This window comes from Dromaius novaehollandiae, chromosome 14 (assembly GCF_036370855.1).
Source record: "Dromaius novaehollandiae isolate bDroNov1 chromosome 14, bDroNov1.hap1, whole genome shotgun sequence".
NCBI classification, from domain to species: domain Eukaryota; kingdom Metazoa; phylum Chordata; class Aves; order Casuariiformes; family Dromaiidae; genus Dromaius; species Dromaius novaehollandiae.
Window position 1 is genome coordinate 17,810,274 of NC_088111.1, and position 27,310 is coordinate 17,837,583.

Below are 27,310 nucleotides of genomic sequence, written 5' to 3' on the forward strand. Positions count from 1 at the left end.
TGCAGGGTACGAAGCCCATAAACATCAAACTAGCCCCAGTTCAGACGACCTGGATGCAGGGCTCTGACTGCAAACAGGCTATCCAGACAGCAAACATTGTCTTCAAATGGTAAACATGTGCATTGCAAGCTGTTGTCATTTTTCACAAAATTTGAACTCCGCAAACTATGCAACAAGTGCTCACTGACTCCATCTCACCACTCAGACATGTCCCTCATGCAGCCATCTCACTTCAAGCCCACGTCTATCAGACATGTTATAGTAGGACGCACACTGATCTGAACAGCTCCAGGTGTGCTCCCTTCACAATGACAGGCACCATGCAACCCTTGCTGTGGCTGCCCCCATAATTGCAGGGAGGAAAACAGCAGAGGATTAAGACCAGTTTTACACTTTATACTAGCTATCTGACACCAGGGAAAAATCTCGCCCAGTTGCCCAATCGAAGGCTCTTTGTAAGCCCCATGAAAACTGGCACGATGTGAGTGGGGACTGGGATTTTAACCTTGTGCTCAAACGCCAATAACAGGTCATTCTGGACAGGAGCTGGCCTCCAGCTTAGGTGTCCTATGACGCAACATCATGAATGTCAGGAGTTTTTCTATCTACAATCAGCTCTTGATCACCTGGGACAACAGACTGCTGGAGGGAATAAGCAGAACACCACAATGGATGATAGAAAACACAGGCAATACAGGCTGTAAATACGAGGGTAAAATGGAGAAAGTAGCCAATACTGATCAGCCCCAGCTACGTACAGCATCTTTCCAGAGCAGCTAGACTGCTCCCAGAGCACAGGCTGACTCGTGCGGAGCCTGGGCAAGGGCTGCAGAGACCACTGTCTACAGTACGGAACATGACCTGGGCTTGCTGACAGACAGGCCTACAAGGGAACCAAGACAAGTTATTTAAAACAACAAAGTAAGCACTTTATTTCCATTAAGCATGTTGTTTTAGTATCACAATGGAATGATGAGAAAACGTTTAAAAAAAAACAAAAAAGTCTCTAATCCCCACAAACAGCAGGGAGGTTTTCAAGGCAATTTAAAAACAAAGGGAGTGACAGAAGTGCCAAAACAGTCCCAACATCATGAGTCTCCTCCTCTGAGAGCTGGGCAGGGGCAGGAAGGTGGAATGACATGAAGGTACGAATGTCTGAAGTAGTCTTTGGCGCTTCTGCCTCATGATTGATACGCACAAGATCTCTCGAGACAACTCCACAGTAATCTCTGGACGCAACAAAGTGCTACGTTAGTAAAACAAAACCCCAGTGAGAGGACTTTCCATACAGTTGAACTGCCCTGTGGTTGGGCGTTAAGACACATCCTGCAGACAGTGCTGACTCCAACTGGGGGCCTTTGGGTTGGGAGAGAAGAAAGGGAAGCGTGGTGCGTGAATCCTATAACATGTGCCCATGTGCAAGACGCCGCGTCCTGCAGTACTGACAAAATCAGGGAGGAGAGAATGTGGTGGCAAAAGAAATACGGATCCATTCCCTACAGTGATCAAAACACGAGTCCAGTGCAGTAACTATAGTTTCACAGTTCCAGGGGGCAAACTGTCATTGCAGAGTCTGTAGTAACGCAGGTCATTCACCAGTCTGTGCACATTCTGGGTAAACGATGGCAGATCCTGGAAAAGATCAAGCAACACACTGTACTGCAAACAGAATAATACCTACGAGCACTGTCTTACTGCAGAAGTTAGAAACAGAGAGGGCCACAAGCACCCACATATTTCACAGCAGACAAACAGACCATTTTCTCCAGAGTCTGAGCCCAGGAAACTCCAGTTTTTGCAGCCCTACGTACAGGGACCATAGACTGCAGAGCTTCTCCAAGCAAAGAGCTGATTATAGAAAGTTGGGCTCTACTCATGGCACTGCCTTCTCCACATGCAGTCAGGCACAACACACTGGCAATAAAAGTCACCTGCAGTGGCAATTGCTCAGTGCACTTCTGCTAAGGCTCCTGGGTCCCAGATATCCCATAACAAGGGCTAATTTTCCCTCAACTGCTTACTAGAGTCCAGTGATTCTCTCAAGGCTCCTTTCCCACACCCTAACCTTGGCCTCAAATCCCCATCATCTCCAACCGAAGAAGAAACACTCGGTGGACAAGCAAACTTCAGTAGATGGAAACCATGACCTGCTGCGCTGCCATGATGCTCTGTGGGGAGGTTATAGACCATTTGCTTCACACTCGCAAGGGGTTTGAAAGCAGTGTAGCTGTTTGCATTTATCTTTACTGTAACCCTCGAACATCTGGCAAGCAGCTGTAGCTAAATTTTAGCAAGGATATGAGCATCCCACTAGAAAATGTCAGTCTATTCCTGTGAAAACTCCCTCCAGGAAATGTATTCCCAAACTCCCACAGCATAAGGCAGTCTGTTAGATAAGATGGCAGATTGGCTACCTACAGTGAGAAATCCCAGGCTATACACTGCCAACGATGGAAGTGTTTGTAACAAAAGGGGTACTGCCTCAAAACACCACACAGAGAAGCCTCTGGCTGTTGGCTAACATATTTTAGGAGTAAAATAACACTGCACGTCCTGGGAACACTTTTGCTCTTCTGAAGCATTCCCCCCTCTTACCCTGTCCATTTTGAAATTCCTTCCCAGTACGTTTTTCTGGTTAGAGTCCACACCATCACAACTGGCCAGGAACTCAGGGAGAAAGGCTGAGTAGAAGCCATCAAAGTCCACTGAGGCCATATTGTACGTGGCAATGCCAATCTCCTCCTGCAACAGGTCATGCGACTTGTGGACAAGCACCTGAAGTAGCACATTCACAAACTGGAACAGCATGGTTGTCCGGAAGATCTTCTGCACAGTAAAAGCAGCACACAGTTACACGTCTGCACACCAGCAATCCTCCCGCGAGCAGGCCAGCAGCTAATACATGGCCTCAGAAGTAACAACTCATCAAGATCAGACTGGGTAAGCGAGCAGGGCTGCACCAGGCCACTTTGCCAACAGCAGCTTCTGAGCTATGGATGAGGGCTGCAAGTCCTTGTGCGCACAGAGCAAGCTTTCCCAGTCTGAACGAGGCCAAGATCATAAATGGATATAACGAGCTAGATTCATACCTGCTTTAGCGTAAGGGTGAATTTGGCCTCATTTTTCTCATGTCGTGTGACCCAAGTTTAAACCTTTGGCATTTAAGCAAACAGCATCAGGTCCCGTTCAAACTGCAGCCAGTTTTAACCCCGCACAGTGTTCCTGAAAGCATCTGAAGTTCCCAGGGAATCTGGCTAGCTGCCTGAACGCCTATAATGGCCAGCTGTTAACATGAAGGACTGTCCTTGAGTTGTGACCACAAACGCAAACCTGAAAGCTCTGCTTTCATAGAGTAACCAGAAGGGCAGGACCATGGATTCCAACTCCAGCCCTTTGAGACAGCAGCTAACACGTCAAATTGAGAGGGTCTGGAGGATGGGTCTCACATGACAGCAATGGACAATCCCTAGCAGTGACTCCATAGTAAAGATTAAATACCCTGCTGCTGACCCAGATAAGAATGACAGAGGGACTCAGCCACTGTCCTGTTGATGACCCAAAATTGCACTTCACCAGGCCAAAAAAATCATGCTGTCACTAGGTTTGTTCTTTGCTTTCCTTCATTTTCAGTAGGGCACATATCAAGGCTTTGCTTTGACTGGCTAGAGTTCAGATCCCTCCTGTGTCCACTGCAACAGTATCAGGGAGATGGCAATGCCACTCGGACCAGCAATACATCCAACAGGATCACAGCAACCACAGGCTGTGGTATATAAGCCCTCAAATCCTGACCTTCAGTTTCTGGGCCAACTGGGAGCTTCGAAGGTAGCTTCTCCAACCTTCTTGGATTGGAAGACATGAGCCTTTAACTGCCCTTTGCCTAGCACAGCTTTCCTGGCAGTGATTCACAGTTCCCTACCAAGCAAGGCAAAGAACGTGCGCTGGTCAACTAGGACCCACCTTGTGGTACAGCTTCTGCTTGGTGTTCAGTGTCTCCAGGTAGAAGAGATTTTGCTTGAACAGGTGAATGTCAGGCTGTAGGAAGGACTGGCCAAATGCCTATGAACAAAAGCAGACTTGAGGGGACTGATACCATAAAAATATGAAGTCTGTCAGACAGAACAAGAACATTTTCACCCCCCAAACACACTCCTGTCAAACAGAACCTGTTCACAGTTCTCACCAGGAAATATCATTGCATGGCTTGAGATGCATGCCAAAAACTCGGGCTCTGCCTACATTGACCTCACCGTGCAGGGTGGTGGGCTGCACCGATATCCAAGAAGAACAAATCCCCTCATGGATCCTAGCAGCCTCTGCTGCTTCTCAGTGCAGCTGATGCACAAAAGAACTGGCTGTTTAGTATCAACCATGCTGCTGCCAGATCCATGGGGATGAAGAAGCTTTAGTGGAAATGTGATCATATCCAAAATTCACAGAACGGTTTTCTAAGCTAGGTCCACTGGGAACAGAAGACCAAGCATTCATTGAAGAGGAACACTGGATGCTGCGAGCAGTGCCCTTGGCAGGCTGTTTGCTCATGAAGGATTTGGGGTACTTCTCAGAGACACTACCTAGAGTACTGTCGTGAGCATGAACAAAGCCAGAACACATGTGCAGACGTTTTATTTTCAATCTAAGTCTAGAGACCAAGACAACTCACAGATGTGTTTAACATGTTACTGCAGGAAATTAAAAAGAAATTAGAGATGAGAACTGGAAGGTTGAACTTGGCATTACGGAAATGGGGAAGAGCCCAAAATTTGCTGGACCCCACTGGGCTAGTCTGGTAGCTTATGTAGACTTTGGGATAAAACATCTTTTATGCCCTGAGCTCCTCTGAAACACTGTACAGACAAGCAGAGGTGTGCAGCAGAATTTTACTAGTTGATGCACCCTTGTAGCCTCCAAGACATTTACCAGGAAACAGAATAGTATACCTCCATATTAGCCATTTTTTGTTAGATGGCCAAAAGTGGCCCAAGCCTCTTCAAGACTGAGCCAGTTCTGGACTCCCATGTCCAGTAGAAAACAGTACACAAACTAGTAACATCCTGAACACAAACACAGGCTGTTCTCACAACAGAGACCATTTACAGAATATTAAATAAAAGCTCTGCATCAAAACAACAGGAGCCAAGTAGTAAAACAAATAGTCCAGAATTGTCCACCAGCATGTAGTTAATACTGAGATTAACAAGTAAGTGCCCCCCCCAAACCACACACTGAGGAGAGTTTGGTAGTTTTACACCGCCACAGGAGAAAAAGAAAAAGATGCATGCACAGCCCTGCATGGGGACTAACTTGGGCCTCATTCATGTCAAAAGATGCTAAGATAAGGAAAAGCTAAAGAGAAAAGTTAACCTCATTGACATCAGTGCAAGAGCTCCCTCCTCCCTCACATCTCAGGAGGGACCCAGGACCTGCAAGCACTCCTCAATGGGTTGGGGTAGCGTTGCAAAAAGTCCTCCCACCTGAAGTGTGGTGCTTAGGCATGCGGCCCTCCGCTCTGGCGTTCAGCGCCCTTGGCCAGGCAAGTCCTAGGCTCTGAGCTTCCAGGGCATGCTGCAAGTCCTCTGTTTACACTGAGGTGAGCTGGAGGTAAAGGGATCTGCACCAAGTAGTCTGATAAGACTACTGATCAGGAGGCCCATTCCGATTTTATTGCAAGTTGCGCTACTTTGTAGGCAGTTCTTACATCTAGGAACTGCACAGCAATTCATTTGGCCAGCTCTGACCTCAGTAACATGTGGAACAGTCTGTTGCTCTTTAAAATTTAAATTCCCTAACCTGGCAAGACTGGTGCTGGCTCTGCACACATGCTGGCATACTGCCTCTCCCTTCTCTATTCCTCCAGCAAAAGCCTAGAGGATTACCCCACTGATCCATCCCCACCAGATCCAATGGAACAGCAGAACACGCCCAGATAAAAAACAGACCATCTTGGTCTCATGTAAACTTTTCTGCACCGACAGTTCATGCTAGTGCTAACCATAAGACTTGCAACAACAGTAAATGAGTCAGCATCAGTAATATTTTAGGTCCAGACACAGGGTCTCATGCAGGATGCAGGCATGGAAAGGAATTAACATTCCATCCTCACTTCGTATTTTCCCCTCCTTGGTGAGGCACTGCCTTGCGAGAACAGCAGCTAGGCTACTCTACGGGTACTTTGATGATTCTCATCAGTTCTTAAACTCAACACTTCACGCAAGACATTAGATAATCTGAATGAGCCACATTTTTAACACATTGCTGCAACCAGCATATGTTCCATCACAGAAAGGGTCCTGGACAGCTGTGAGAGTAACCAAGTTACCTGCATAATGGCACTGAACTGTGCTTCATTCTCCATCTGCTCTTCCACTATTCCTCTTTGGACACTGGCCAAAACACTGGATTTGAAAAAGTACCGCCAGTTATGATGGAGAATCCGGAAAAGCAGCTCAAACAACTCTGCTTTCACATCAGGAGATGAGCGCTAGAAGAAGAAAAAGAGAACAACTCAAAACAGGTTCCTGTGCTGGAATCCCACTGCTAACAGTATCCTGTCAGGTGGCCACCCAGGACAGTGCTTTTCAGCAAAGGCACCAGCATATCAAAGCATTTCCTCCTAAGGAAAGCATCAAACCCAATGACTGTTGAATAGTACTAAAAACTCACCACTCTGTTATGAGTTCCACCTTCTGCTTTGAGCACATCTGTAACTTTAGATTCTTTGACAATCCCTGACAAAGTCCTCTGCCCACTCTGCTTCCAGCTCCCACTGTCTAGACACCCAGTTTGCCCTGCACAGGGACTGACATTTACAGGAAAAAGCAAAAAACCTCATTGCTTCCATAACCGAACACAACCTCCTCATCCAGTCTCCCCCTTCCTCCACCCAGTGTGACAACAGTCCTACCTCTGCAATGATGGGGTAGACCTGCTCCATGCACAGTGAGATGACACTGGGTAGAAAAGGCTTGAAAACTTGGCCTGGCTCTTGTACCACAACTTGCAGTATTTTGAGAAACTTCTCCACCACCCGACAGCCAGTGCTGCCCTCATGGAGGATGCTCTCGGCCAACTGCTCCCTACAACACAAAGTCACTGCATAAGAACCACCTAGAGATCTGCATGTTTACCTAATATAGCGGAAAGCACATAGTGCCTCTAAGTTTGCCCAATTAATACAGACCAAGTACATTAAGCCTCAGAAGGAAGCTGGCTTTTGACTGATGATTAAAACATGCTCCCCCAGCATCAAGAGCTTTTAGAGGTGGATAGGGCACACTCAGATCTTGGGTAGGAGCTAATCAGCAGTGCTGGAGTCCAGTTCAGTATCACGCACTTCCAAGACTAGAACGTCTGTGGGAGAACTGAAATAGCCCAGTGGCCTGTATGATGGATATGCGTGGGCTGGGTTGTCTCAGACTCCAGAATCATTTTCCTCAGATTTAGTCCTGGCACATGGCAAAAATCTGGCCACAAAGAGGTTGGAAGCATTATACTCCTGGAGGACACGGACTTGTGAGAGCAGCTCACCACAATTAATCATCCTGAGAGATAAGAAAGTGATGACCGTGGGACAATACCTGGTGAACATATTTAGAAAGGTCTGTATGATCTGCTCGGTGAAAGGCACTCCCATCTGCACCCTCAGTCCTTGAAACAGAGTGAGGAAGAAGCTCAGCATCTCATCTGTCACATCTATGAGAACAGGAAAGCAAAAAAAAAAAAAAAAAATGTTAGCGCAGCACTGAAGTGTACCAGGAAGTCTTTTCATGAGAGATCTGTTCCTTCTGTACAGGGAAATCCATTTGTTCTTTGAAATTTAGCAGCAGGGCTCCCATTAGAAATGGAAATCAACAGCTGGTACTACAGGGCTTAAAGATTGTTCATTCATTTCAGAAACTGCCAGGAACGACAAGTACAGCCAGCACCAAACAACTCCCAGAACAAACGTGATACTATCAGCGAAGATCCTTAATCTGGTCTGCCTACACAGAACACTTGGAGAAAGCTCTTGCAATGATCTGGGCCAATCTCCAGTTGATACCTGCTTTTACAGGGTTAACAGGAAACACAAGAAAATCCAAAACATCTATACAGTTTGGAGCAGCTAAGAGACAGAATCCAACCTTTTCTTTTTCTTTTTTTTTTTTTTTTTTTGGCAGGAACTGAAAAGACCCTTATGATTTCAGAAGTAATTTTCAGCACGTGGTTGTGCAATTAGCTGATCAGCACTACAGGATCAGCTAATTCTCCATCAGTCCCAACACGCCTGATTGAATAACCATGTTAAGCTGTAGCTGTGCAGCTCTTGCTTTCTGCAGCCTTTTATAGCTAACACAATTGCATGAGGCTGCTGGCCTCCTCCCCAGACAGCAACTCAGTGGAGTCGCAGCTTCAGCACACTCTCTTGGATCCTTCCTATTTTTCAACTTTGTTTTCCCTCCCCACATGCCTGTTTCACTGAGAAACTTCCACCTAGCTCCAGGAAATTTTCCCAGAGTGCCTTGCTCTTCACGTGAGAAGCTGCAGTAGTCCTGGGCTTTCAAACCACTCTGATGTGATACAAAACCTCTCAAGTCATTGGCAACAAGACTGCCAAGCAACAAGCCTGTTTACACCTCAGCAGGCTCTCCTTTGCAGAAAAAGCGTTTGACCCAATCTGATGAGAGCTACTCCTCCTTTCTGTCTCCAAGCTTGAATGCCAAACATACCTTAGAGACAGACAGGGCATTTTAGAACTTGCTTTGTGCTCAGGAACACTTCCATCCTTGTTTCACTGCGGAACATGGGGCATCTCCATCTTTTTGGAGAGTGACAAACCTTTATGACCACTTCTTAGATGGCAGAGTACGAGGCCTCCCTTTCCTGTCCTGATCGAAGACTCAGCCCCATTCACAAGTTTCCATTTGAACAGCCACCCAGAAGTACCGATTCACATTACACTTTGGCACAGCAAACCCACACACTTCACACAAACATCACAATCCTACGTTGAAGGACTTTGGATGTTATCTGTTGGTCATAAAGCTACTCACAGCATTAAAGCCTGTCCTATGGTTATACCTGACTGATGAATGAAAGCTGGGAAGAGGGCTAGCGAGACCTGCACGGATTCTTGCAGTGACTGATAACAGATCTGTCGGGACTTGGTGGATTCTCCAGAGATACTCTCTACAATATCTTCTAAAACGCTGAGCGTCTGATGGATGATCAATTTGGCTGCAAAATGAGAGAGAGAGGATACTTTCTGCATACACCAAAATGACTCACCAGAGGCAGGAAAAGAGGCAAAAGTCAAATTCATGCATGCAGTAACTAAAGCATTCAAGACAGCATATACACCAAGCTGTCAATAAAATGTTCCCAAGTGCATGTTTACTATGTTATTTCAAACACACTATTGCTAAAAAACACTAGCCAAGAAAAGTAACAACTCAAGTGACACACAATTGCTGTATTAACTAACCCAAAAGTTGGCAGAACTCGAGTGGCTCAGTTGAAACCACATGAGCAGTCTGCTGATATTCTTCCTGTAGGGCTCAGATGACCCTCTCCCCCACACTCATTCCTGCCCTGCAGAGATTTGACCAGCACATCAGGTTTACACACTGATCTATCAGAGCTGTGACGCTGCAGACTTCTAAACAATTCTTTCTGTGATTCTCCAAAAGCAACCAACCCAACCCAGCCCCCCCCCCCCCCAAATCACCCCAAACCAACAAACTCATCTCTCCCTCCCCCAAAATAGCAGTTCCAAAACATATACTGAAGCTTCCAAGGGTCCCTGGACCCTATCAGTGCAGGGCTCCCTCCTACTTATATACATCCTCTGTAGACTTCCTAAGTCTTGAAGGAGATCTTATTTTCTCTTTCAAGTTTCTACAGCTGTAATCTTCACCAGTGCTGCCTCTGGTCAATGTTTCTAATAAAACAGTCTGGCAGCCCTAGTGTTAGACTGCTAAGTATTGTTAAAGCAATCATGGCTATTCAAAGTTTTATCACAAACTTGATCTCTCTTCCTCTGGACAGCTGAGGAAGACTGTGCTTTGATGGAATAGTTTACAGGCAATGTAAAAGTGCCCTTTACGCACCCATAGAATAGGAGTCTCTTCACGGAAGAGAAGAATCTAACTGCTCCTTTCCTGTCCCCCCTTATTCTAAACACAGTTTCCGAGACAAAATAGTTATTGATCAGCACTCACTGTCCTCCAGTTGCACTTTCCTCTGTGGCAAGATGGCATTGGATTTTAATTGGCGATATTCTCTTGTGAGGGCAGAGATTAGACTGGCATGGTTGGTGGAGCGAACTGCCCATTGCTGTTCACTCTCTGGAAGATTTGGCCAGGGCAGCAACAATACGTTTGACAGTGCTCTGCACACCAGCACCTGGGCCTGGAAGCAACAAGACATTAAGCAAAGAGACAAAGCTTTAGGGTGCTTGCTACAGAGCACCGCACTAGACTGACATACTAGAGCACAACCCCAGCCTGACATTTACAGCTGTCCAAGACATGCAGCAGCACTCACTATCTGAGCAAAGGGTTCAATAGCAGAAGTTGAACCCCAGCAAGAAGTAGCAGCTTTACAAGACAAGAGAAAGAAGCAGAGCTCCAGGACTTCAGGACTGGAGTCAGCTCCCAGCACTATCAGTCTTTCTGTGAAACAGTAAGTCTCTATGCTTCATGTTATCTCTAAAATAAAGATGATGCCACCTTTATTGCTCTTTGTCCGGTTTACACATTAAGCTTGTAGGCGTGTACATCACTTTATACTTCCATGCTAGTATACAATACAACAGTATCCCAACCTCCATTGTGACTTTTCGGTACTTCTGTAATATAAATATTAATTTGGAGTGAGGAATACAGAATGCTACTAGTTTTGCAAAGATTGTCACATGTCAGAAACAACATGTCAGTACTGTAAAGACAATGTGAGCAGGTGTAGAGTCAGGGGCTGTGTCAGTAAATGAAAGAGGAAGATATAAGTGCTGCAATTGTGCTTTTTAATTATACTGTGGTTGAAAATAGATCACTATTGATAAGCTTTGCAGCTTGGATTCCTGAATATCCAGTGCACAGAGATAACAGCTTTTTTTTTTTTTTTTTTTTTTTTTTTTTTTTTTAAACAGAGCAAGAACTGATGCACCACTTCCCAGGAACGTCTAATCTACATTCTTCACGTGTTTTTGTGCCAAAAATCACCTTATCAGGAAGCCGCTGAGCAGAAGTGTCTGTGATCCTGTTGAACACCTTCTGCACTGCTGGGATGCTGATCAAGAACACTGGTCGTACTGTGGTGGCTAAAGAGACTAGCAAGTGGCACGCAGATAACAGCAGCTTCTCTTGCACCTGCAACAGAGAGGGCATGTGGTCAGTGTCCTCAGCAACACCACCACAGAGAACCTCGGGATGCAACACTGGTACCAGACAGCATAGGGAGCTGCCATTACTAAGTAGTCGTAAGCAAGACAGTTATATATAGTATTTATTGGCCAAAATTCAGAACACAGGTAAGTCTCCTTAATACTTAATACTGGGCAGGGGGGATTCCAAGCCATAAAATCATTAGACTTAGTTAATGGGCCTAATAAGAAGCTGCTTACTCTTGCAGTCATTTATGCCATGGTGCTATCTAGCATTGCTATTAGTCCCACTTTACATGAAACATTTGCTGTGGCTCTGGAAGTCAAATATCCAGCTCTCAAAGACAGAGTCACATCAAGAGTCACAAACACCATGGTCCACAGCAGACTGTTAAACACCTAAACAGAACAGCAAGCACTATCTTATTGCTTAAGAGTCTCCTGCTCCTCTACAGGAAAGCTTAGTCTCAGTGCAGAGGCTAGCACTGACAAAGTTACCTTAGAGCTGATGAGAGGTGTAATTGCCTCCAGGGCGGTGGAGACGAGAGAGATGAACTGCTCCGGGTTCTGCCGGTGAACTTCACTGTAGAACTGCGCTAGCCAGTGCGAGTAGGCCTGCAGCGCTGCCAGGGACTGAGCGTGGCTACACAGCAGGAGGAAAACAGCGGTAAGAAGGACGCATGTGATAAAAGGCATACAACAGAAGAGCCATGGAAGGGCAGAAGTCCTCAGTACAGCATGTAGTTTTGACGGCGGATCAGGGACAGGTTTGCTACTCTTTTCAGATAAATCTGGCAGCTTTTTCTTTAAAACTTAGAGTCCAACCTGATCATCAAGTTTCCCTGGTGGGACAAGAAGGTGGCTTTAAATTGTTACTACACTGGTTTAGGAGGATTGTTGTGCCAGTGAACATTAGATAAAGGATGTAAAATGGTATCTGTCCTATTTCTTTTCATAACTCTTTACCCTCGTATTTTAGCACCTGAAGAGGTCTGGGATCTCTGTTTAGATTTAGAAAGTTCTGCGCTCTTATTAAAAAGAAAAGCAATTTATAGTGGCGTTCTGAGTTTTGCAGACTTTTCAACCCTGTGCAAAAACAGGCATGAAAATGGAATGCAATCAAGAACTCACACAATTAAAAAAAATTAAAAAGACGGGAGAATGGCAAGTGCTATGACACTGCAGTCTCAGATACTCCTCTAATCAGTTGCCTAATTTTGCAGTACATGAATCATTCTGCATACCCATTTGATCGATGGGGGACTAGAAAATAGTTGCCTTATGGATACCACTTGGCATCTATACTTACACACAGTAGTCAGCCTGTAAAATACATTGCCTGGCCAGAAGAATTGTTCATAACCAATCCCTATCCTGCAGATTTTATTGAAAAGATGAGTCTATGAACACTGATATTCCCTCCAAAAAATAAAGATTCTCAAACGTGCACATGTCCCCAACACAGTGATCGGATTTAAGATCTCGATTGTTCACGGCAGCCAACTCCCAGGTCTGTATCAGCCTCCTTCTGAACACCTCACTTTCAGTCACCAAGTCCAGTAGAATTTGCACATAACAGGAAAGAATGGGAAAGTCTTTATTTAAAACCTTCCCTCTGAACAGCAAGATGAAGCTATCTTTTTAAAAACAAAAACAAAAACCAAAACCAAAACCACAAACCTTTTCCTTAATATTTTCTTCCCTTAGTGTATTTACTGCTTAAACTCTTCCCCATTTGTTAGCTGAGAACAGGTGCATTGCTTATGGCAGAATTAATAATATAGCCTAAAACAGTACTTTGTCCCGGAGCCTGTACCCTCTAGGCTTGGTTAAAGGTGCAGTGTAACTGGACTCATCCACTGAGCAACAGCATTAAGTCAAAGGTATAGGAAAGCTGGTAAAGTCAAATTACAATCAACTGGCAGATCAATATATCGTTTTTGGCACAGCGTTAAAATGCAAGTTAGGACAATTCTTCCTGAACACACAGACAGGTGTCCTCCAAACATTAGACAACGTATCTGTTAGACTTGCATTAAAAAAGGGATCACAAGTTTCTTCAGCAACACTGGACGTACCCAAAAGGAAGGAATGAAAAACCCTCACTAACAGATGATGTGAAAAGCCTCCTGAGCTATTTCAAAGCATAAGGGAGAAACAGACCATTAAAACAACATCATCTCCTAATAATCCCAAGTTGTTAGCACTAAGTTTTGTGGAGAAGTCCACGGAATCACATGATAAAATCAAGTGTGGGTTCTCAGGGAGCTGCTATGCATGCAGTCACAAACTGGAATGAGCATTTGACATGTTTAAAAAGATAAGTTTAAATTCTGCTCACAAAATGCCAGCTGGCAGCAAACAGGTTTGTACAATACAGCCATTACAAACGGCAGGTCTCTAAAAGGCTGGTAAGAGCGGTGTTCTGCTACTAACGGCATCAAGATTTTGTATTCAATGTCAGCTTCTCGATCGAAGGTATTCATTTGTTTCAGAAACAGGATTCATAGCTTGAAGGCATACATTTGTCTTGGAAGCCAAGGGACTCAAAACCCTGCACTAAGAAAAAAATCTTTTACGCGAGCCATACATCTGACTTTGGTAGCAAAAAATCCATAAACCTGAACTACAAACAGATAGTAGATCTGTTTCTTGTAAGACCACCATTTAACAGCTATTTTACCATCTAATCATACTGCAAAAGAACTGTTTTCAAGGCCATCAGTACACAGTAGAGTAATGGTCTGCTTTTAGAGCTAACACAATGGGCCTTTTTATTTTTGACTCCAAGTATATTTTTCTTTAAACAATCCGAGTTTATCATTTTGAGGAAACAATGAATACTAGTAGCAGCCTTAACCTTTAACAGTTAAAAGAAAATGCTCTCCTGGTTAGCTAGCAATCACTGGAGACACATTTTTCAAGCATTTGCTTGGCAACTGTTCTAAGTGCACCCAAATTTAGGGGATCTAAAGCTTCCTCCACCTCATGTAGGTAATGAATTTAGATACTACCATTTGTAGCGTATATCTCATACTCACACATCAATAAGGTCAGGTTTCAATACAGATGGTACTGCAGTTTCAATGTTGTACAGCTTAATCTGGGACCCATATAGCGTTACTTTTACCAACCTGTAAGTGAACACAAATAGTAGTGCAAAGGAACTGTGAGATGTACACACTACAGATCTACTACAAAACCACTAGAAGAACATCTTATCTGAATGCAGCTCTTGGCAAGTCTATGTCAATATTTAGCCAATATACATAAAAGATTTAGCCTAACTGAAAGTAATTTAGAGACTATTTCCTTGTTTGCGGTAGAATGGAGCAAGTCAATGTTCTTAAGTGGAAGTGAAATAAAAATGTAACCAAGGTGGCTCTGTAATTTGCAACTGAGTGCTAATTAAATTTCTTGGAGAGTTTCTTGAAGTCTGCTTTCCAGTTTTCACAATATTTTTAACAAAATAGATTCTAGAGATTTAGCTTTAGGACATGCACTTCTGAAGTTATCAAACTTTACCATTGCATCACAAACGCATACACTGCAAAACAAGTACCTCAACCTTTTCCAATAACTGATTTTATTTAACCCCCCCATCATAATAGTAATTTATTTCTTTGGTTATGGGTTAGAAAGTCATCTGGGAAACTTAAGTGTTGCATTCATCAGTGCTAAGGCACCAGCCCTTGAGTTGTTTGCCTCTCAGTTTAATTATAACAAGGGAAGGCAGAAAGAAACCTTGTTTATGACATTCACTGCAGTGGTGACAGTAGCTCCCTGCACTGACAAAGGAACAGCAAACTACCCATCCCATACCTACCTCTCTACCACTGTAAGAGCATCATTGAACCTGGCAGCGAACACATCTCCAATGAAGTATTCTGCTAAACGCCCAACAGCCTGCAGCAAGGAGCTCAGGTCTCTCAGGGAGCAGTGCAAACGCCGACAATCATTCTCTGCAGTGATATTCAGCCTATGACCTGAAATGACATTATAGTTCATTAGCAATGAAGCCAAAAGACTCAAGTGTGTATATTCACTTGTGCCAATATCTACTGAATAAGAGCTTAGCAGTCTGGAAACTCGTATTTTAAAATTTTGTGTAAAAAAGAAAACACAACCTTGTGACTAATAAATACAGCTCTTTGGGATGGGAAAACTAATTACAAAGCTACAGGAAATGCAAAGTTTACTCTAATTACATTACAAGCATTCTTCTTAAATTAGCTCTGCAGTGGGTCACAGTTCAAATCTGAGCCCTGTCCAAGTGACGGAAACATTCAAACCGAGTTAGGCAAGTTCAACTGCTCTGACTCGGCCACATTTGAAATTCCTCCTTGAAGGATGAAGTGGATGCTACCAAATGTTTCAGCCTTTTACACATTTATTTTCCTCTATTTGGAATGAAGATCTAAAAAACCAGGAGCCTTTTTGGTTATTTGTTGAGCTCAAAAAGCAATTCCAGATCCACGGAGCAGGTCATTACTGAGACTCCCTCTGCCGGCTGGAGTGCAATAAATGCTCCAGCAACAGAAACTAATTTGGAAGAAGGGTATATTTGCTTCTAATTTGAAATATGGTTATTTAAATTCATATTTCTCAAATACAAGAAACATACTGATAAATGGATTTGCCAGTCTTATTAGCTATGCAGTGTTAAACTGCTCAGCTGTGTATATCTCATCTCCGAACACCCCAGACCTTTCACTCCCCTCAAAACCAGCAACACCCCCATACAGCCTGCAACATCATGTTTTAGAGGAACTTTGCTTTTCTTTCCACTGCCCGTATTTAATCTTAATTTTCAGCAACAAACTTGCTATGCACATATGATCTGCACCAGCATCCTATCATCCAGTTCTGAATCTGCAGTTACATCTAAGCTACCTCTTCTAATTCATGAGCTGAAGAGACAGTCCCCATGAAAGCTTCTAACATGCACTGTGACTACAGCATTAAAAAAAGAATGCACACATCGCTTGTGATCCTGGTGTGAAACAATCCTAAAATTGGAAGTACTTTTTCCTGAACTGTCTATGCAAAATTACCATTCTTTACATCAAGAGAGCCAAGAAGGAATGTCTGCTTTCATACAAAATTTGTTACAGACAGTATATTATATATACAACAGTATTTAAGATTGAACAGATTCCTTTTACTGGACATATTGGAAGACTCAAAACATCCTTAGCTATAATCTTTCTTCATCCAGATCTCGCAGTCATCCCACTACTACTTCCTACTCTCCTCACTTCTCAAGAAGAAGCAACAAGCTATGCTCCTTAAAAAAAAAAAAAAAAAAAAAAAAAAAAAAAAAAAAATCACATTTTTCATTTTTATTCAGTTCAGAGTACTGATTTCTTTTTATACTTCTTTATATGTGAAGGCTCCTGAGATGCCAGCTAGACAGAAATCTTCAGAAGCTGCTACTACATCCTAAATACTTGATCTTGTCATTACATCACATCTGGTTTTAATTCAAGCCTAAATAAAAATGCTTCTATTATGACAACTTCATTTTAAATCTGAGCCCAAAGCAAACAGGAGACCAACTCTTCCTGAATGGAGTTTTAGTAGGAGGAAAAAAAGTAACCATTATCACTTCATATTACTGTAGCATTTGATGCGGCATACCTGTTCTTAACACATATGTTAACTTCAAGTGCCAGAACGAGATAAGAAATGTAGCAATACTAAACCTCATTATTAGACTCCAATAGCAGACAAAGATCTGACTACTTAGCCATTACACACTATTCATGTTGGGGTAAGAATTTCAGACCCTAAGCGGAATATGGAGGATGCAGTGCTAAAGCAGGTACGTAGCATTTTTGTCATTCAAAATCTGCTGTTCAGAGAACTGAGGACTACAGTGATGGATGGTGGTATTACCTGTCCCTGAAGTGACCACAAACTGCTGGAGTCCCAGGTACACTTCCAGGTTATCCTGCAGAACTGGAAACTAGAGAAGACAAGGAATGAGCATGATTTTGGGACTTGCAAGACACAGTTTACACTCAACTATAATTACACTGTTAGAGAATGGTTTTCATTTCTCCCTAATGCCTTCAAAAAGACATTTGGAAGAAAGGCAAGTTTCCAGGTTCTGGGACGATTCTGCATGCCACAGCTTCAAGTCTCGATAGCTATCATAAAAACAGTGAAGATCACCACACTGAAGGGACTCCTCTGTGACAGCTCCTTTTCCCACAGGTATCAGCAATCAACTTCACAGTCTGGTGGCCTGATGAGCACAAGTGATACGTGGCATAACCAGACTGAACAACGCAGGGGTACAAACTAGGGAAAGCCTGAGCCTGGAGCACAGGACACCTGAACTGCATCCGCCCAACTCATAAGCATCAGCTTCAAAAAATGCAGCGATCAAAATATTCAACTGAAGAAGCTGAGTTCAGTGCCTCAACAACGGAGTTTAGAAGGAAGGCACTGCAGCCGCTCTGCGGGCAAGCTGCAAACTGTATCAGGAGCAGCTGAAGCCCCATGGGGAAATGAGCCAAGGGAACAAGCAACAGTCATGACACGTCCTGATCTAGGAATGCAGAGCAGTAACCTTACTTCATCATTCAAGACCGACAGCAGGCATGCCTGTTCCTAGTGATACTCAGCTGAGCCACAGGTTGTGCTAACGTGGTGGAATATATTGTACACACAGACTAGAAAGCCTCCTAACCAGCGTTCAGCCAGCCAAGTTACTTCAGTGGTAATGTATTAGGGCATTATTTGCCTTTTGCCTGAATGTGTTTCCATACATACAAGACAGAACTGCACATTAACCTTTTCCTTGCAGATATCCCACCTCAAATAATATTTCCCAAGCATTTTAGTCCAGCATAATTCCACCTAATTTCTATCAGCAAAGTCAGAAACTACATTTCAGGTGGCTGGATTTACAAAAGCTCACCCATCCATCAGTGGAAGGAACTGTAGCCATTCATTGCCCAGCATGGGACAGAGTAATGGCAGCTGTCATATATTATGTTTTAGATATTTGCTACCACTGGCCTCACCACTGAATTCAACAGCATTTTAAAGACTATCGCATGTAAGACTTGAGTACCTCCCAGACTATCCAGTGTACAAGAATGAAAAAACGCAGGGCTCAAAAGCATTCACTACCACGATTATAATGTGATATGCCTAATTAACAGTCAAATGCCTTTATATAACTACAGGAGCAGAACTATTTAAAAAAAAAAAAAAAAAACCAGATAGTCTTCCTCTTGTTAACGCCTTGCTTTAAGCAAGGCGCATGCTCTTCACCATATGACCCATATGCTCAGTGCGCTCAGTGAAACAGCCGTTTCATTCGTTGTTTGCAGCTTGCTGACTCACGCCATGCCACACGCTGCAGAGGAATTTTTACATTCACATCAGAAACGTTCTGCTCACTGCTTAAGAGTTTCCAGTAATGCGCTTCTGGTGCTTAGCTCAACCAGTATGTTTCTTATTAAAAAAATTCATGAGCAAGAAAAGATGCAGTCCAAGTCAGGCACCATCTTCCTCCGCAACTGCTCAACTTCTCTGCTTCTTGGAAATACAGTTCAGAGGTCAAGCTATGTCATATCTCCAGCAGAATTACTACATTTGCTTTGAGATCCTATTGAATACGTTCGCCTTTTTTCTCACTCAGAGGAAAGGCAACAACTGCTCTGAATTCTGGGCTCCCCTGGCTCATAGCCTCAAGAGCTCCTCCTCAGAAACCATTAAATGCTACAAATCCAGGCAACTTTTTACAACACTAACCTCAGCAACAACAGTGACACTAGTTGGAGAGAAGCAAGCTTATCTGCATTTATTAGATATAATTCCCAGTTGTCTGAGGCCCTTTCTTTAGCATTTGCCTCTAGCCTTTCATTTAAACAAAGATTTCCCTCTCTGTAAAATTGTAATGAGATTCTCATCTGCCCAATTCACAGCACTGCCTCCTAATATAAAGGTCAAGATAAACAGCAGTGAAGGATCGTTACCAAATATTTACATCTGGAGAGATGGGAATTTCTAAAGAGCCTAGTGTCCAGCAAATAAGACAGATGCTTACTGCAGTGCCCTCTTCAAAATACCCCAAGAAATCTGACAAAGCCAGAGAAAGACAGTTTTTTCCCTGACTTTTAGTCTCCCCTTTGCCAAACTTTTGCATCTAAAAGCAAATCTCTGTTATTTTTTTCTCATTGTGGCTATCAAACAGCTTGCAACAAACTCTAGTGGTTGGTGTTCATTTTGTGCGGTCCTTCATTTGGTCCTAACTACTTACTAGTGTAGAGAAGGCATGAGTTGGCAAGAGCTCCATGACTTTTGCAACCACCTCCAAGCTCTGGCGCAAGTACCGTTGCCACTCAGTCTGCTGCTATGGGAAGAAACACCAAGGTAAGGATTACACTTTTGGACAGAAACAGAGGGCTCTTTGTAGACTAGTCTGTCTTAACTTTAGCTTGTGTCTAGCTAGCTCTTTTTGAGAGCTTGACTTTTGTGGACACCTGAATACTGAAGGGATACTGTTCTTCCAATAACTGCATGCTCATGGATGCCTGATGGGGAATAATTTACCAATCTATGTTGTGGGCTTGCATGCATACGTTCCCCTAGAGCGATAAGCCACAAGCTTTCACTCTTAAAGCACAGTTACTGCACTGCTGACAAGCACCCATTATACAGTACAACCCGCCCTTCCAGCAACTCTGGTCTCATCCACTCTGGTCACCTACTCCACTTAGCTTTTATTCTTTTCTGGAGCACATCAATATTGATCAAGATTATGCTTACCAATACTGATTTTGGAGAAATAGAAGGTTCAAATGAAAGCACCAATAACAAATACAGCTTAAAGCTTTTGTTCTCAGAGGTATTTCAGCATTAACATTCCAGATCATAGGAAATGGATACCTAATGCCTCCAATAATCAGGACACATGTGTCTGTATTTTTTCCATGACAAAGTTAAAAACAAAGGCCATATCCTTTTAGTGTGACTTTAAGTACGATAAAAACACTTAATGCTCCTTTAAACCTTGAAACCCATGCAGAATTGAGTGAAGAAGCAGCTGTCTAGCTTGTGCTCCAAAAACTTGACCATGTTTTGGGAAAGACAGTCCAGCCCTAACCAATACAACAGTTCATATCCAGACCTGCAGCTGTCCTTGTTCAACTCTGCTCCTTACATCATCATCCAGTGTCTCGTCATCCAGCTCCTCCAACTGTGCCTGGTTATACCTGAACTGGATTCGATTCAACACCTCTGTCAGCAACAGAACCAAGGCATCTTCGTACCTGTGGCCATGGAGAAAACAGAGCAAGAGACCAATAAAACACTTCTGCAGAGATTGCTCTCTCCTTAGCCCTTCCAGCAAAGGAGAGGTGCAGAACAGATGGCTGTTTAATGGGGGACGCTGCAAAGAGCCTGCAGCACGGCTCTACAGGCTTGTTGAGGAATAAGCAAAGAGATCCCAGGATTAAAAATAAGATGTCATTTTAGATTACAATGTATCTGCAAGGAAATAGCCTGTGGTAATATCCAGTACCCCCATATCTCTGAGAGCCAAACTGAGAACTTAACAAGACATGCCTAGGAGTTTTAAAACAGGAAAGGCAGGAGTAGTTACCAGGAATAGCAGCACATACACATGAACAGCGTGAGCTTTTTCCGATGCACAACGATTACACACGTCCTGCTTGCAAACACCAGGCACATATTTTGATATGCTGAAAGCTGGGCTGGCCTTATCTCTGGGTAACTCCATTCGGTCCCCAGCACACGACAGTGCCTCTTAGTCTGCTCAACCTGCCACCAGGATGGAGGAAGAGGAGGCCAAAACAGGAGGCTATAGCAGCTCCTCCTGCTTCAGCAGCAGCCTCAGTCTGGTGCTTGGCTTTTGGGTAGGCAGCAAGGAACTGATGAAGCAGGGCAGAGTTATTGCTACCTTCTGCAAAAGGGGGCCTCTCTTGAGGCAATTTGTTCCGCTATCCTCTTTCCCCAAGGCAGCTGACCAATAAATTCAGTATCTTCCGCATCATCTCATTCAGCCACAGTTTTACAATCAATCTTTAGTCAAAGAAAGGAACAATTGATAAGATAAAGGAACAGTGGCACAAATCACGAGTCTCAGCTCTTCAACAGAGGTGAAAAATTAAGGGTGGTGGACTGGCCGGATGGTTAAGGTGAAACAAGGGCCATTCATGGGTTATTTCTTACACAGGGTTTAGGTTTTCAGAGAATGGGTCTATAAATAAGAGGTCCCTTTTTTCCCCCCCCCCAGACCTCTTGCTGTTGAAAGTAGCTTCAATGTCTACATCAATTTCTTCAACACAATTGCAGGTATTTTTGCAGCTCATACCAGGCCCTTGTTCACCATTAAAGTAAAAGCCACCACTTTTTCCACTTGCACTATAACACTAAAGTCACATCACTGAAAGATGTCCTCTCATCTTTCGGGAGCTATACAGCAGGTATAGAGCACAGAAGATCCTTCTTTCTCTTGATCACTCATGAATAACGCCAAATTGCAAAATCAGTGCAGAACCATCTGAGCACGCAGCCATTCCTGCTAACGCAATGCCAAAGTTTGGGGATTTGATGGGGCTTTTTTGGTTTGTTTTTTTTCCCCATTTTAAACTCCCTTTCTTAAAAAAACTGGTCTGAGCCAAGGGCAAGTCATGTCATTTTCTAAATAAGATCAAGCTGGGAAACTAGGCATTAACATCTACTGACATCAAGATTCAGAGTATGATGCAATCCAAGTGTCAGACTAGTCAGCTGTGTCACTAAGCAGCTGGAAGCTTTCGATGCAAGGAGGCTGACTTACCACCTTTTCTGTAATATGATGATGTAACTTTGGATTTGCCAATTTATCCAATACTATAACTGTAATATGTACAAAATGCAAAGCTTTGAAACCACAGAGCAGGAAGTTTCATCTGGTGTTCCTGTTGTGTAACCACACCCCTGTTATCAAATTGAAGCGTTTACATGTCTTAAAGCATGAAGGAAGGTGTAGCTATAGAAGTTGTCGCTAAGGACAGGTACTTCTGACAAAACAGCAGCACGAGTTTCAATCACTTATATGCCGTTTCTTACGATCTGATGCATCTCCAAGAGAGGCAGCTATTGTTTCCTTCGACTTTTTCTCCATCACAAGAAGACTAATACGAAGATAACGCAAGTTCCATGCGCACGTTTACCGGACGAAGAAGGGGAGCAGAATACCAAGGCAGTGTTCACCAGCATTAGGCAGACACACTAGCAAATTAGGAACAAATTATAACCTAGCTCAAATGCAAATACATGCTACTTGAGAAATTAAAAAAAACACAGTTCCCATGCTGAAAGGAAGAGAGTCGTCTGGGGTAAGCTAGTTCCACATTTGCTCTTTGTGGTTACGATGCCAGGCTGTCTTTCAGTAACTAACCACTTACTTGTATTTAGCATACTCAAGGGGAAAAAAAACTTCTACAGTTAGTGAAACACTACAGGGCACATGCCATGGTAGCTTTTAAGCCTGCCAAATTTGAACAAAATATCAGTATATTCACTAGTCTTTCTAAAACGGCAGCAAAAGGACTTCCGATAAAACGACAGTCACATATTTCAAGAGGCAACAAAGGAAGAGCTGCCAACCACAGCTGCAACTAATCCACAACACACCATTAGCCATAGAGGTAAGTCAGTAGAACTTAACTTCCAAACATACTGCCGTTGTGATTTCTCAAATAATTAATTATCTTCCAATTCTCCTGGTCTATTTGCTTAAATATATTCAGTTCTATTTTAGACTCCAAAGCTTTCTTTCTCTGGTTGCTAGGTTCACACAAAATATTTAAGTGACACCTTTTTTGCCTTGATTTGCTCAGTTTGAATAAAAAAACCCTAAACATTACAGTTTCCATTATTATCACACAGACTCATTCAAAAGGAGTTCAAGGATTTTAACAAAAGAAAGTAACTGGTGTCTCATGCAACTTGAGCATGTGCAAAGTTGGCATAAATAATGGCTTGTTCCTCATAGTTCTTCCATAGTGACCAGGAGAATCTCGCTGCAGCCGTCACATCCTGATGGCCTGCTGATTGCTTACCTGTTGAGTACGGCTTCTTTGTCTGCCAAACGACTTTTAATTTTGCTAGTCAGATAGTCCAAGAACAGCGTCCAGATGTCTAAGCAGGAAAAGTAACCTTCGTGGGTAGGCTGAAATACACCAAAATTCACAAGGAATGTCATGAACCATGGCAAGACTGTTTTTTACCACAGTGAAAATGAATTAGTATGCACTTCGAACAATGGGAAGAACTTCCATTAAGCACTGGATTCTTGCTCCACTGAGAAATGTCCACAAGATCACTGGGGAGATTTCCAAGTCTCAACTCTCAGAAGATGAGCAAGAGCTTTAGCACCAGGGCAGGAACCCAGAAATTGCAAGGGTGGTCTCAGCAGTTACCAATTTTATGGCTTGTTGCATCAGCTTTTAGCTCTTCATAAGGTTGTTTCCTTGTCATTATTCACATGTTGAAACGCACTGTGACAGCTTCCACAGCAGGGTAGCAGTTATTTGAGGTCACAGGGTTTAACTTTTTGAAAATAGTTAAAAAAAAGCGCAAGGAAAGCCTCAGAAACAGTAAAAGCAGCAGTTGCAGGAGAAAGAAAAGCACCCCCAAAAATAAAACAAGCAAGTGATACAGATTTTTCCAGATAATATTTTCTAAAGACTAGCAGAGAAATAAAAGCAGAACCAAAGTTAAATGCCAGACAAGTTACTCATGCAAGGTAACTACATCTGACTACTTTCCTCCAATTAAATCCAAGAGACACACTCAGCACATCACATCATTTAAAAGTCCCCAGGACTATTGAACGAGTCCTGGTAAGACATGTTAATTACTTTTTTCTGGGCTATCTTTAGGTATCAACTCCACTGGGGAAAACAAGCTACCTGTACTGTACAGGAGAGAGTAGGAAAAAGAGGATAAAGGACTGAGAAAAACAATGTTGCAGTGGTGTACCTGATGAAAAGTGTATTTGAACAGCAGCGCCAGAAATTCAACCACAGGGAACTGGGAATAGGATTCAATTCTTCGTAGGTGGACACTCACAAAGAGACGGAGAAAGTCTGTAAACTTCTCAATGTAGCTACACAGGAAAGAAAAGAAAACACAATTGAGAAAACATGAAAGACTCTACAAGGTGAAGCAATTTCATTGAAATAGTGATAAATTCACTCAAAACCCTTTCATTAAAAAGAAAGTTATAATTAATAGCCAGTAGGACAGTTAAAATAAAGCCCTGCAACAATTACCTACAGGATGGGCAACCCTTCATTCCATTAATACCTGCAACAGCAGAAAAGACAGTCTAGTCAAAAGCAACTTTAATATTCAGATAAATATAATTGAGTTTCATCAGGCCTGCAAATAAGTACAGCCCCCCCACCTTAGAGAAATAAGTATTTAATAGCAAGGCTCATCTTACTAGTGTGCATATAGGGTTAGTCAAATAAACTGTACCACTGAGGAGATTCAGCTGAAAGCAAGAAGTTAATGCAAGAGTTAGCAATACATGTGTTAAAAATTCACAACAGGTGGTTGGACAGCCATGGAGTTTAGGGCTGGAAAGGACTGTTTCTTATGCACTGCAGATCAACCATCATCCATAAATTTCCATACTGAGCCTGGTATTTTGTGACTGAATTAGATTATAATTTAAAAAGCACCATCTGCCAAAAGCCAGGACTATTCGATGCTTGGGATTGCACAAAGTGAAGATCCAAAAGGGAATCTGTTATCAAAATTTCAGGGAGTCTCATATGAGTTCACTACTAGAAGAAAAATTAAAGGCCACAGCAGGTAAGCTGCTACTGTGCACCAAGAACACGCGCTGCACAACACGAACTTCGTCAAGGTTAGAAACCACCTTCACATTTATCTATACAGAAAACATTTAAGTATTCCATCATTCCATATACAAAGACCAGAGCATTACAACACCATACAAATACCAAAAGCTCCAGTGACCCAGCTACAGGGCTGCATGCACAGAAGCCCATCTTTCCCATACGTTAAGAGTTCTAAAGAATAAGAATATTCCACGTTTTTCTTTTAAAGAAACAGGAAAATAGGGTTAGCAGTGAAGTTGTAGACATGCTTGAACAGGCTGGTTTTATTACACTGCCCTGCTCTCCTCCTGCACACCCCTGTTTTGAGGGGAAAAACTGCTCCTTCTAAATCAGAACTCACTCAAGACTGGAAGCATTACCAGCTAACAAAAAGGTGCATCATCGATAGTCTAAGCCTACAAAACCACCCAATGTTTGGAATATGCAAAAAGGTTAGATTTACGTTTACTTGGCACTGTCTGTTTGGCAAGACTTATCACTAAACATGTCTTCATTACTGACCAAACGCTTCAAAATTGAAGCATTTAGCAAAAACTAAGTATCCAGACCAAAACACACCTTTTTTTTTTTTAAAGCAGCACTGATCAGAGATCACCGAAATTGGCATCCTGTTCTACAAGTCTCAAAGCCTAAGTCGCAATCTCCAAGCTATCGCTTATAACCTCACTAGACATTTTCCATTCCATAAAATATCTTGAAATCATCAAGTTCAAGCCAGCGCGAACAGGAAAGTGAAAGACAGTTCGAGCTTAATCTTTTTCTGGACTAGTCTGCCAGTACAATCCATTCAAAACCACGCTGACTTTATAATAAAACAGAAGATTAGCCACCACAAGAGGCAGGGGAAAGAACAGACTTAGGGCAGACAAGCTCCAAAGATGGCAATATACTGAAGCGAGGTAGTTTAAACAGTGCCAGTTTTGCTGAGGACTTTGTTAGTCCAAGTGAAAAAGAGTTTCATGCAGTAAGTGCTTTAGTTTTGGAAGTAAAAGTATATCTATCCCATTAAGTGAAGAAGGGAAAAGTCTTCGCATCTTTAAGGCAAAGCCATTTCCGTGCCGAGGACAGAGTCAGCTCAGAGAAAGCTCCGCTCCTGCAGAAGCCAGCTAGGGTTTTCCAAACTGTCTCCAAAGCTTCTTATTACATTCCTATTTCAGACTTTAGTAATGAATAAAAAGGGGTCTCATTTACAGACGTCAGTCTCTGTGGATAACATGCATAAGCAGCAGAACATAACGATATAGCAATATGATCTCTGTAAAGGCCAACAGAGCTATAGATCTTTCACAGTCTTGTCCATGAAGGCCGCTTACTGACATTTTCCACAGAAGAAATGAGAACAGAATTATACAGGGACTTCCAGATTTCCACGACAGGGTTTCTGAAATTCAGAATTTTAACACTGGGTCTCTGTGCACATGTCCCATATGCAAAGTCCACAGATTTCAACTGTACTAGATCACGCCTTGCTTTAGGAAGCTGAGCGATACTGAAGTCACAGTGAGTTAGTCAAAAAGGAGCAGCAAGTAGATTTCATTGCTAAACAGAAGTCAAAATTAATCTAGATTTATTATCCCAAAGTTACAACTGTATCTAAAGATATGAAAAAGGGAGTTCTAGAGAAGAAAGAAACATGCAAGTCATCTCTACAAATGAACCCACAATTTGTTCCTGGGTTTTACTCCTGGGTGGCTATCAAAGTAAAAAAAAAAAAAAAAAAAGAGCCTCAAATCCTTGCTGCTGCATCTGGGAACAAATATTTTATACAAGAGCACCACACTCATTCATTTCCATCACCATGCATCCGTAACAAGATGCTGGGCACATTCACAGTTACAAATCATTTGCCAACGTTGGCTTCAGTCTGCCTGCCTTCCCAAGGCAAACGCTTGCCAGCAGGGCTGCGATGAAAGGCAACATCAAGTTATCACCTCCCTGTCAACACATGGGCTCAGCCACTCAACAAAACAGCAAGACAAGTCTCACTTTCACTTCTACAAGGAGGAATATCCGATATTAAAGAGTCAAGCTGTTTTAGGCAACAAGC

At 42.9% G+C, this 27,310-nt stretch overlaps 1 protein-coding gene across 4 annotated transcripts in view; it reads right to left on the reverse strand.

Moving 5' to 3' along the window:
- Nucleotides 1–904: 904 nt before the first annotated feature.
- The window catches only part of XPO6 (exportin 6), a 61,006-nt gene continuing 34,600 nt past the window's right edge, over nucleotides 905–27,310 (reverse strand). The window contains exons 8-24 of one of the 4 annotated variants that reach the window (XM_064520501.1): nucleotides 24,374–24,500; nucleotides 23,452–23,561; nucleotides 20,544–20,652; nucleotides 19,641–19,730; nucleotides 17,261–17,330; nucleotides 15,189–15,348; nucleotides 14,404–14,496; nucleotides 11,861–12,005; nucleotides 11,202–11,348; nucleotides 10,200–10,389; nucleotides 9,061–9,216; nucleotides 7,578–7,692; nucleotides 6,905–7,076; nucleotides 6,320–6,481; nucleotides 3,961–4,059; nucleotides 2,596–2,826; nucleotides 905–1,632 (exon numbers count right to left, since the gene is read on the reverse strand). In XM_064520501.1, coding sequence (XP_064376571.1) covers nucleotides 1,531–1,632; nucleotides 2,596–2,826; nucleotides 3,961–4,059; nucleotides 6,320–6,481; nucleotides 6,905–7,076; nucleotides 7,578–7,692; nucleotides 9,061–9,216; nucleotides 10,200–10,389; nucleotides 11,202–11,348; nucleotides 11,861–12,005; nucleotides 14,404–14,496; nucleotides 15,189–15,348; nucleotides 17,261–17,330; nucleotides 19,641–19,730; nucleotides 20,544–20,652; nucleotides 23,452–23,561; nucleotides 24,374–24,500 — 2,278 coding nt within the window. In that variant the 3' untranslated portion in view covers nucleotides 905–1,530. Of the gene's footprint in view, nucleotides 1,633–2,595; nucleotides 2,827–3,960; nucleotides 4,060–6,319; nucleotides 6,482–6,904; nucleotides 7,077–7,577; nucleotides 7,693–9,060; nucleotides 9,217–10,199; nucleotides 10,390–11,201; nucleotides 11,349–11,860; nucleotides 12,006–14,403; nucleotides 14,497–15,188; nucleotides 15,349–17,260; nucleotides 17,331–19,640; nucleotides 19,734–20,510; nucleotides 20,653–23,451; nucleotides 23,562–24,373; nucleotides 24,501–27,310 lie in introns of all 4 variants that reach the window. The other 3 variants (XM_064520499.1, XM_064520498.1, XM_064520500.1) reach the window with 3 other exon arrangements.